Consider the following 12,082-nt stretch of genomic DNA (forward strand, 5'->3'; position numbering starts at 1 on the left):
TTAAGGTCCTTTCCAACCCAAACTATTCTTTGATTCTATGATATCTTGGCGGCTGATGAGTGGAAGGTAGGTGGTGACCCCTGCACCTATCTAGCAGGCTTATAAAGTGGCAAATGGTCCTGCAAAATGTGAATAGAGAAGCCAGTTAACAAAAACATCTTCCCAGTGCCAAGGTCAGTCAAGCAAGCTAGGTTGTGGTTTTTAACTGAATACAGATTGAGCTTCTTGTAGGGAAAAGAGAGAGAAATTTTCAAGGGGAAGAAGTCCTGGCTTGTGTTGCAGAAGACTTTCTGCTTGTTACTTAGCTTTGTTTTGATCTGGTTGTTCGATCTACAGGAAACACTTTCAGCACATTGGCAGGGTTAGCCTTCAACTGGACAATAGTAAAGGACACAGAGGCTGATGGCTTCTCGGATTCCCACAATGCACTGCGGTGAGTTCATTTAGTTTGTTCTCCAGAGTGTTATGTCCATTGAGTTTGATGTGTGTAAATATTGCCCCACATCAGGCAGCTTACTGATCCCATGCCCAGAATGATGCTTACGGGTCAATTCTTTCAGGGGGTTGCTGTGTAATAAGGAAATACTGCCTCCATTTAATGGAGGTGGAGTTCTTGCCCCAAAGTCAGAAAGCTCACCTTGCCAGGGATAGGACTAGAATCCAGACTGTATGGTTTCCCCCCTCCCCCCGTATTTGTCACTAGACCGTTTTTGGCCTCTGTTTTGTTTTTATTTTATTAAGCATGTGCACTGTGTAGTGCCTGACTGATGACTTAATTCATTGTTCTGTTCCTCAGTAGCTTCAAACAGGAAGTTGATTTTCCATCCATATTAAAACTAAGCAGAACTGAAGGCTACATAGCAGGACCTTGTATGGGATATTTCTCAAGTTGGACTCCAAGAGTTTTATCTTTGCACTGGCAGCAACTGGTGTCAACACATCAGGATCCTGTTACCTAGCAGTATTATGCTGGTACTCATCATATTATATGTATTGGGAAAAAGCTCTTCGCTGTGAGGGTGCTGAGGCGCTGGCACAGGGTGCCCGGAGAAGCTGTGGCTGCCCCATCCCTGGCAGTGTTCAAGGCCAGGTTGGACACAGAGGCTTGGAGCAACCTGCTCTAGTGGAAGGTGTCCCTGCCCGTGGCAGGGAACTGGATGAGCTTTAAGGTCCCTTCCAACACAAGCCATCCTATGGTTATATGCCATGGTGAATCTTGACTTCATTCATTGTGAATGTTGATAATAAAAAATGCCTTTCTGATGTATGTGAATTTGACCAGACTGCAAATATATGAAACGTTTTTTTTTTCCTCACAGAACACTTTACAGACACTTCGTGAGTACAGCTTTAGTCAAAACTTCCCTAACATCTAGTAGGCTTGTAAGATGAAGTAGATTCAGACTCATAGAATCATAGCATCAACTAGGTTGGAAAAGATGTTTAAGATCATCAAGTCCAATCATTAATGGACCATTATTTAATCATGCAGCAGAGGCTTCAGTTACTTCAGCAAACAGGTTCAAGCAAAGTGGAGGTAGAGTGCGGACATAAAATAATGTAGGAAAGTATATCATAGAATCATAGAATGGTTTGGGTTGGAAAGGACCTTGAGATCACCCAGTTCCAACCCCCTGCCACAGGCAGGGACACCTCCCACTTCCTTCATAGGATGATTCTATGATTAGCATGCGGGGGAGCCAGTTCTCTTGCAGAGCAGAATGGCTAACATTTAGCTTCCATCCTCAAACCTATATTCCAAATACACTGGGAATGGGATCCCAGACAAGACTCTTGTTACTGGGTAAACACAACCCCTCATTTTGCAGCCCTAGAGAAACAAACCCACAGCATTGCCTGAGGAAAGCCTGTTAAGCCCCTAACACACTTGAAGCTGCAGGTATGAGTGTATGGCCCCGTCTACACTGAGAGCAGAGTGTGTGCTCGTGGTTCAGTAGGACTGACAAGCCCAGGCCTACTCCACAGGGAGCTTTTTGGTTCAGTGTAATTATTTGCTAGAGATGTGATTTTCACCAAACTGATATTGGCATATGCTCTTCTGTTAGCACAGCTATGAGAACATAAAAAATATCCTAATGGTGTTACAGCTTTGCAAAATAAACTAGAAACTGTCATAAATATGTTAATCGTAACTGTTCTCAATATGGCTTTACTGATTTTACTGTGAAAGTGCACATAAAGCCAAACAGATCGTGTGCATACAGAAGCTGGCAACCTTTAAAACATGGTCCTCTTGCAATTTCTGTCCTGTCATTTACCCATTCATAGCAAATTCCCTTCCTCTCTGCTGTCACATCTCACTGAAATTTCTAACACTTACTACAATTTTCTGCTTGTAGGTATTTTCATAGTCATTTATTAAATGCATCCTCACTTCTTTATATAGGTTAAAGTTATGTTCTGGTTTGTTAAGCTGTTGCTTTTATAAACATAAGCTTTGGGTCTTTCTCATCAGTTGTTCCACAATAATCTAGAGGGTTTTGCAGTCTACAACTACTGTAAAAACTGGAGGGATCATTATAGCCAACATGTGCGCTCTTCTGATAGCTCCTGAAAGCCCACAAACAGGCTTCAAACAAACTTTTATCAGTCACAGAAATTAGCTGCAGATATCTTGAAGAATGAGTAAAATTTGGATGTCTGGACCGAGGCAGACATCTTAAATTTGCTTAAAAATGGAAATAGCTGGAATAGATGCTGGTTTTGTTTCTCTGTGGGTTTACAAAGATTGGTTGCCAATTTTCTGTCCACCTTTTGTTTTACTTTTCAGTATACTCAAGTTCTTTGAATCCACTTATATTCCACCTTCCTATATATCAGAGATGGAAAAAGTTGCTAAGCAAGGAGATACTATTTTGGTGTCTGGGATGAAAACAGGGAGTTCTAAAATAGAAGCAAGAATAGAGGAAAACATCTATACGGTGAGAAACTTGCATTCCTTTTTTTTATTTAATTATTATTTAGTCTTACAGTCCAATGTTACAGGAATACTGTACCTTTGCCCTGCTGCATTGTTCCCATTGTGGCTATCAGTGCTGCATCTCTGCCGTACTGGATTGTCTCTGTAGCCTGTATCACAAAAGATGACAGTGCTGCTCTTGATCGCCCCGAGCCGGTTGGAGTTTGGTGCAGTTACCTTGATGTGGTTGTCTAAGCCAGGATGGTGCGTGTGCCAGAGATCATTTCTAATCCTAACTCTGACAAAAGGCCCTGCTTCAGAGGAACACACTTCAAATAGTGGCAGTAAAATCTGTACGATTTTATTGTTCCTGATATGAATATGAGATATATAAGTAGAATCATGCTGGATAGGGCATTGACCCTTTAGCTCATTTTACAAATAACTAGCTAGAACACTTGAGGTCTTTTTGTCAATAAATAAATGGCTAGAACAGAGACTGCTGTATTGGATGTACCTTTATTTCCTGTAGTGCTTGGAATGAATGGCATATGAATACTTTGTTAGTATCTAATTCTACCTGATTAGATTCTGGTCTCCAAGGAAGGGCTTTGGGATCAGAATGTCAATGCTACAAGGGTGTTAACCTGCAATATTGGCAGACTTCCCAGTTGTTCTTTAGATCCATGCTGTTTCTTTCTTTGTAACTTGTGCTAACTGAGTTTTTCATTTAACTCTGGTAAGAATTGTTTTTCCTCTTAATAGAATTTGAAAACACCTGAGAGAGTTTTTGTGGGTTATTGCTCACAGGAATATTTAGCACTGTGCTCATATCAACTTAGTACTGCACCTTAGAAAACTCCTTCTATAAAATCTGGGGTTTTCTAAAGTTCATCTCGTATCTGGTTTTGCAGATTTGTGTTACTACATGTTGTACATAATGCTTTTGCTTAAAGCAGGATTGCCTTGACTGTCTACGTGTAAAAAGTGGTCTTTGACACTGTCCTGCGTGGCATCCTTGTCTCTAAACTAGAGAGGCACAGTTGTGATGGATAGAGCACTCTCTTGATAAGGAGTTGGCTGGATGGTCACACTCAAAGAGTTGTGGTCAGCAGCTCTGTGTCCCAGTGCAGATCAGTGACAAGTGGAGTTCCTCAGGTCAGTGTTGGCACCGGTGCTGTTCAGCATCATTGTTGATGGCATGGACAGTGGCACCAAGCACCCTCAGCAAGTTTGCCGATGACACCAAGCTGTGTGTTGGGTCAACACGCTGAAGGGGAGGGATGGGATCCAAAGGGACCTGGACAGGCTGGAGAGGTGGCACCATGCAAACCTCATGAAGTTCAACAAGGCCAAGTTGCAAGGTCCTGCCTCTGGGTTGGGGCAATCCCAGCACAACTACAGGCTGGGGGAGACTGGATGAAGCAGCCTGAGGAGAAGGACTTGGGAGTGTTGGTTGATGAAAAACTCCCCATGACCCGGCTTCAGTTTGTGCTTGAGCCCAGAACCCCTCCGTGTGCTGGGCTGCACCCCCAGAGCATGAGCAGCAGGTCAGGGAGGGGATCCTGCCCCTCTGCTGCGCTCTAGGGAGCCCCCCCCTGCAGTCCTGATCCAGCTCTGGGGCAACAGCACAAGAGGGACGTGGAGCTGCTGGAGCGAGGCCAGAGGAGGCCCCGGAGCTGCTGTGAGGGCTGGAGCAGCTCTGCTCTGGAGCCAGGCTGAGAGAGCTGGGCTGGGGCAGCCTGGAGAAGAGAAGGCTCCTTAAGGGGAGACCTTAGAGCAGCTCCAGTGCCAAGAGGGGCTGTGGACAAGGGCCTGTAGGGAGAGGAGAAGGGGAATGGCTTTAACCTGCCAGAGGGGAGATTGAGATGAGCTCTGAGGCAGAAGTTCTTCCCTGTGAGGGTGCTGAGGCACTGGCACAGGGTGCCCAGAGAAGCTGTGGATGCAACTTTAAGGTCCCTTCCACCCAAAACCATTCTGTGATTATATATGAGTGTTATCTAAATGAATGTAATACTTGAAACGTGACATGTGCATATTTACAATCATATTTTTGTTACAATTCTACCTGATTGTGCTCAAGATAGTTACCTGCTATCGGGCTGACTTTTTTTTCTTGAATGCTTGTAACTTACTTTCTGTTTTAATATTTATTTTTCTAAATTAGTTCTGAGCTGATACTGTAAATGAAATGGAAATAATATTGTTCTGTATGCAATTTTTCATGGCCTTCTGGTTAGTAGTTCCTTTCAATCTTTCACTGCTTTCAGGCTGCACATTTTCAGTGAACATCCCTTACATGATTGTAATAGAATTGATACGATTATCTGTTCCATTCCTAATTTAATAGACCAATGAGTTTGATACAGATTCCTCAGTGAAGTCATAATGGATATGTTATATGGAGGTACCATGTTTTACAGTAGGGAAAACAAATTTCTGGAGGTCTGAATAGTCAGTGTGCATCTGCCTCGAGTTTTTCTGAATCCTTCAGAAAACGGAACCAAACTGATGTCCCTACACCCTTGGTTTTATTTCAGCCTTGCCCAGTGCACACAGAGCAGATCTCTATTCCAGTCATTGTCCCTTGCATCTCCCTGTTTAAGAGATTTGAAATGTTAATAAAGAGCCAATTACAACAAGTAGTGCTACTCACTTAGAATCTCTAAGTTATTGCTGCATGGGATTGTTTCAAACAAATGAGCTGTTGTAAATGTGATTCCTTTTTCTTTCTTTCCCCTCAATCAATAGCATGTACAACCTGCAGAAGTCAGATTGCTCATTTTGGAAAACATCCTTTTAAATCCAGCGTATGACGTTTATCTTCTGGTAGGAACATCAGTTCAGTACAGAGTTCAGACAGTCAGGCAAGGGAAGATCACAGGTTGGTTCTGGTCTCCTTTCTTTGTTTTTTATTAATGCTTTGTGTGAATTTGTAACTGCTGAGAAATTTTTAATTGTGTTTAAACTACTTTGTTAATATGTAACATCACATGTTGATAGAGCTGCACAGTTTCTTCTGTCAAAACCCCATGTGTCTTTAAAGGATATGTCAAGATTTGTCAAGGACATGAAGGTGAGGGTGGCTTAGAACAGGAGCTACTGCTATCGGTTCAGGTGTCCTCATTTGTTTCACATTGCCTGAGAAACTGTGTCTGGCTTTCTTTGTTAAATCAAATTTAGATTAGTAACTTTTCTAACAGCAGGAATGTTTTCTTGACAAATGGATTTGCTCCACTTCTACACGTGTGGGGTAGCTGGCTTTATCTCCAGTTCAAAGTGTGGGAGTTTGTAATTAGGTGCTTCCAAGGAGCCTGTGCTGGGAATGACTTGACCTTTTTTTTTGGGAATCTAGGGAGGAAATGTTTTTCTAGGCTGGCAGACGAGGTCACTGCATCAGCTCATAGTGCACCATGGAGCAGCAGCAGCTCTAGAAAGTAATTTGACCACTTCAGAAGCTGGGCATGAATTGGATGTTAGGTCTAAGCAATGGGATGATATTAGTTGGGAATTGCGGCTTCAAAGAAACTAGGTGAGAAGCTCATTTTCTGAGTGTAGTGTTGATGTAAGCACAGAAATGCTCTTTCTGCAAGACATCAAATATACTGATTTAATGTTGCACTAGGCAGCAATAAAATTTCATCAGCAATAATTAGCATCATCCCAACACTGTCACACTTGCTGTTATTGTTCCGTGTGTTGTCTTGTTTTATGCACAGAATTACGGATGCCATCAGATCAGTATGAGCTGCAGCTACAGAACAACGTGCCGGGTCTTGAGGGAGATGCCTCATGGCCAGTTGCCAAGTTGGACCAGGCAAGCTCAGTTGTAACTGCACTGCGGCGGGGACAAACTAACCTCGTACTGGGGCACAAGAGTATCCTTCTGAGGCGATGCTTTTCTATCCACGTCTTTGTGGCAGGAGATAAAACTTCCACCCTTTGTAGCACGACCAGATAAAAATACCCACAATTTTACCAGTGGTCTTGAAAATCAGGGGCACCTGATGTAGCCATAGACAGCAGCAGTGATGTGAATTCAGTCTCAACAGAGCTGCCTGGTGCCTTGAAATGTTCTAAGAAATTAGGTTGGCAAAAGAGCACTTAAATCCTGTCTGTTCCCTCAGTCAATGTGGAAATGTGATGCAGCTTTATTTATAGATATTCTCTAATGGCATCTCTCTGAACTGCTCTGTGTCTTTCAGGGTAGTGGGGATAACATTTACTTTCAGTGTACAATTAGCTTTAAATATCCAAAGATGCACAATGAGCCCCAGGAACGTGCTGATCTTTACTTGATTTTTGTCAAAACTTTTCTGTTCCTTTACTAAGACTTCAGGTATTCGCATGCAGGGGGTTTCCAGGCTGCCAAACAGCACTGTCTATGTTGTGGATCCCGGGTATTTAGGTTGGTATTGACTGCAGCTTTCCTGATTGCTCCAGATAATGTCTTGCCTTGTGTTTCTGTTGGTGTTTATGTGTGTATACATGCTTCCATTTCTTGTATTACTTTTCATACAAAAGTAACTCTATTCATAGAAGTAGCTCAATGCAAAATAGGTTTAGTAGTAAATGCTTATTTATTTTCTTTCATCTTTGTGCTCAGCAGCTTAAAACAATGAATGTGCATCTTCAGAGTGTGGGCACCAGAAGCAAAATGCTTATATCCATTATGTCAAGAGCCTGATGGCTTGTGCTGTTCAATATTTCCTGTTTTGTAGGATTTACAATTCAACCATGTGACAGATGGGTCCTAGAAACAGGGAGACTTTATGAAATTACAATTGAAGTATATGATAAATCAAGCAATAAGGTGTATTTATCTGATGTAAGTTGAAATGTTGATATACTTCTGAGTGTCTTTCTCCTAAATCCTGTCTTTCTTTGGAATAAGTTGAGCAGTTTCTGATTTACATTGAGATAGGACATTTGAAAGCATCTTGTTTCTTGCCTTTTCCTTTTTTCCCATTGTTTTGTTGTTGTTTTTAAATAAAGTACTCTGGATGATTCATGTGATTCTCCCAGGAAGGAGGGTTGAGGCTTATTCAGCCTGGAGAGGAGAAGGCTCTGGGGAGACCTTAAAGCAGCTTCCAGTGGCTAAAGGGGCTACAAGAAACCTGGAGAGGGGCTTTGGACAAGGGCCTGTAAGGACAGGACAAGGGGAATGGCTTTAACCTGCCAGAGGGGAGATTGAGATGAGCTCTTAGGCAGAAGCCCTTCCTTGTGAGGGTGCTGAGGTGCTGGCACAGGGTGCCCAGAGAAGCTGTGGCTGCCCCATCCCTGGCAGTGTTCAAGGCCAGGTTGGACACAGGGAAGCCCACTGGAGCGACCTGCTCTAGTGGAAGGTGTCCCTGCTGGGAGCAGTACTACATCTCCTCAGTCCCTCCAACAGAATATTGTCATGTCTAGAGGTAGTCTTTCCTATTAAAGAATGAGGTGTAGGGTAGTCTTACAACACTCATGAGGAAGTACCTGTTTCAATTGATCACGGGAAGAGCTTTGGTGGTTAGCATTAAACCACGTCACTGTTTGATAGTTCAGTACGAGGAATTCTTGGTACCAGGTAGCAAATAGACAGTGGTCTTAAAAAAAGAATAAAAAAAAACCAATCAGCAGCCCCCTCCCTCCAATTTAATAGGTCATTTGCAAGCAGAAAAGCTTTATTAAATTAGTGCTTTTCAGAATATCAGATTTCTGGGAATGTTACTTTATTTGCACTTTTTTGCTTCCTGAGATACAGATGTGAGTTCCACCTACTGGGGCAGTACATTTGCACATTCCTCCCCTTTTGTTGTTCTTAAGAATGCCAAAATTAAGTAATTATTGCAAAATATGGATTATTTGATGGTAAAAATACTGGTACTTTTCATGTTAAACTACATGTTGCTGATAATTTAAATAAGTAAATGTTTTCTGTGGAGTTACTGTTTAAAATACATAATCTTATTGAACAACTGAAACTTGCATAGGGAAAAATTCTTATTCAGCTTCAGATAAGTTTCTTTGAACTCTGTTATTAAACAGTTGTTCTCAGTGATGTGTTGCTGATATGTTTCTGGCTGATTGTACTGCATTAATGTCAGTTACCTGGGGCAATATCTTTTGAATGTTCTGGTTTTAGAGTATCAGAATTAATGCAGAGCTGCCCAAAGAATATTTTGAGGTGCTGAAGTCATCTCTGAATGGATCATACCATTATGTGAAAGCAATAAAGAAGGGTCAGACTGTTCTTGATGCTGCACTGACATCAGTAGTGGATCAGGTATGTTTCTATAATAACTCTTCTGCTTTACTTGGTAGGCCTAACAATAGTCTACTTCTGCAATAGTGACTTAATAGTGACATAGTAAAAGGAAACCTGGGAATTGCATGCATCTAAGTTGTCTTTGTTTAAACAGAACCAAATTCTAAAATCCTTACTTCAGGAAAACTGCCAATTAAGTCAAGAGAGGATTTGCCTAAATAAAGACACTGGGGTTCTGCTATGGAGCATGTGGCAAATGCCTGTGATAGCAGTGGCGCACAGCACTGATTTGTTTTTTCATAGCAAATACTAATGTGGGCACATCTCATTTCCTTGTGCTGGTGCAAAGCTCCTCTCACAGTCTCTGAGTGAATTTTACAATTTATTGCGGTAGGATCATCAGTGTCATACCCTGGCCTTGTTCTGCATTCAGTTACATTTGGAAAGTTTTCTATCATTTGGTAAGTGATGATAAATGCTGGAATGAACATCTGCCAAATGTATCAGCCTGCAAATTAATGTTCATTAACTTTGTGCTAGTTGGGCAGGCTGCTGAATGTATGGCTAACCAGGGCACGTGCTGTGCAAGTGATGGGCTTTGCTGGAATGTTGGGAAAGTTCAGCACTTCAACCCATTTGCTGTGAAATCGCTTTAGTGATTCCTTGAGTAGGATTTAGTAGATCCTTTTATCTGACAAGCCATGCTCAGTCTCTGTGTCAGAGAGGTACTCTTGGGTGAAATGAGGTCTGCTGCAGCTATTAAAGTTTTCCTTCACAGCTCCAGTAAGAAACAGTGTGTTACAATGACAGCAAAGTGGTAAAGGCCAGTGTTTAGGCATGGGCTGAGGAATGGGTCTGTTAGGCTGAGTTTTGTCTCCATCTCCTGCATTGTGAAATGAGCAAAGAGTAAATGCAGGTGTGGAGTTACTGAATTAGTTCCCCAGACAGGGTCTCAAAAACTAGGGGTAGAGAAAGAGTATATTTCTTATTGCTGTTTGCTTTTAAAATTAATGTGAGCACCTGTATCTCCATAGGAATACTACTCATTTAATACAACAGCACACTTTGCTGCCATGATCTGTTTGCTCACAAGTAACAGTGTTCATAAGTGACCCTAAATAGTTGCTTTCCTTTCTCCCTGAGATGTTTTCAACAACTTGTCTGTATATCAGGACTGAACATTAATTCGGGAAGCCCTCTGGTGTCATTTATAATACTGTGCTCTTGCTTTTTGTAGGATGGAGGCGTTCATACATTACCAGTTCCAGTGAAAAACCAACAAGATGTTGAAATATATGCTCCCATAGTTCTTTCCCCCAGCATTTTGACGTTTCCTTGGCAGCCCAAAGCAGGAGTCTACCAGTACACCATACAGGTATGCTGAAGAAGTTTCTACATGCAGGAAGTATTCCTCAAGCAGGCACAGAGAAGCCTGTAACCACTTCTGCAGAGTTGGCTTTGGATTCTTCAGGCACAGTGATAACCAAAACTTTATCTGGAGGAATTGTGTTTTATGTTAGTTGCACGATTTAATGTCTACTTTGAAAAAAGCACACAAGAAACCAACAAACATAAAAACCCCACTGACTTTCACCTCTTGTCTTTCATTCACTTCCTTTCTCCCTCATGCATGCACTGCACACAGACACACAGAGTGGTTTGGAATTCCAGAAAACATCTTGGGTACAAAACTTCCTAGTAATAACTAGAGGCCACTATTTACGCTAAATGGATGGAAGTACGGGAGTATGAATCAGGGTGAAGTGACTGCAGAAAGGGCATAACAAGATGAAAGAGCAGCACCCTTTCAACCTGTGACATCAGTATCCTTCACTTGCCACACATCTCATGCTTCTAATGAAAAGTTAGGGAGGCAGAGGTCACGGCTTCATTTACAGTGTGCCCTTCTAAAGGGACTTTTGTCCTACGTTTCTTGTGTATGTCTTTGCTCCCATGGTGCCAATCATTCCCTATGCTTCACGAGTATAGTCTGGCTGGAGAAAAGAACATTGTGCTTCACAGCCCAGACTCTTATCGCAGTATAATGATACCCAGACCCCGCACTCAGCTGTTTTCGTGCACAGTTGCCACTTCTCCCTTTTGGCACAAAGTAGTGCTGAGTTTTGGGTCTGTCTTCAGGTAAACGGGATACAAAAAGAGGCAGCAGGACACCTGGTGTCTGAAGTAAAGTGAAGTGAATCTCATAGGGATAAGGTTGCATTCTCTAGTGTAAATCTGGAGTTAATGCCAGTGAGTTCAGTGCTGTCATCTGTGCTTTTACTTTCTGTGGGATGTGTTTGGTTCAGTTCATGCTATACCCAGCCACACCAGCAGAGCGTGGTAAAAATTCTAAGTGCAAAAACACATTTTCAGTACTTTATCATAACTGCTGCTCAAGTTTTAAGGGAAGGTAAATGTGATTCCTGTTCCCCACCTCTTCTACAATTCTAGTCTTGTCTCACTTTATCTTGCGTATATCATATCTCACTAGAGAACATTCCTTCTTGTTACACCAGTAATTCCATCAGGATTCTTACTTTACGGTGATGTTTTTCATTAAAAACATGGGGTTTTCCTCCCAACAGTTAGATTAGTTTGTGTTTATTGAAGCTGAGAACATTTTCCCACTCTGCTGGTTCAACAACACTAGTGCTTGTTTACAGTAGCACACAGCCTGACTGGTGTTCCTGCTGGTAGGCTGCTGTGTGCCTCCTACTTGACAGCTCTTGAGTCAGGCTATTTTAAATTGGTGAATAGACATTTTTTTCTGAAAATAAGTCAAAAGAGATTTTTGGATCTAGCCAAATTCTGTTTATAGCTAAAGTAACTCCTTCCAGATGGTGTCAGAATGACTTTCAGGTTTTACTTTGTCAGCTGTTTTTTCTTTTTTGTTGGTTGCTTTGTTCATATTTGTGCTA

General features: G+C 42.0%; 1 protein-coding gene across 1 annotated transcript in view; it reads left to right on the top strand.

Annotated features, from left to right (window-relative positions):
* Positions 1-12,082, top strand: part of NUP210 (nucleoporin 210) — a 66,254-nt gene that overhangs the window by 13,572 nt on the left and 40,600 nt on the right. The window contains exons 4-11 of the mRNA XM_030501215.1: positions 337-433; positions 2,792-2,942; positions 5,672-5,804; positions 6,640-6,798; positions 7,260-7,328; positions 7,642-7,748; positions 9,042-9,182; positions 10,402-10,539. Of these exons, the coding sequence (XP_030357075.1) occupies positions 337-433; positions 2,792-2,942; positions 5,672-5,804; positions 6,640-6,798; positions 7,260-7,328; positions 7,642-7,748; positions 9,042-9,182; positions 10,402-10,539 (995 nt within the window). The remainder of the gene's footprint in view (positions 1-336; positions 434-2,791; positions 2,943-5,671; positions 5,805-6,639; positions 6,799-7,259; positions 7,329-7,641; positions 7,749-9,041; positions 9,183-10,401; positions 10,540-12,082) is intronic.

This window comes from Strigops habroptila, chromosome 11, assembly GCF_004027225.2.
Source record: "Strigops habroptila isolate Jane chromosome 11, bStrHab1.2.pri, whole genome shotgun sequence".
Lineage (NCBI taxonomy): Eukaryota > Metazoa > Chordata > Aves > Psittaciformes > Psittacidae > Strigops > Strigops habroptila.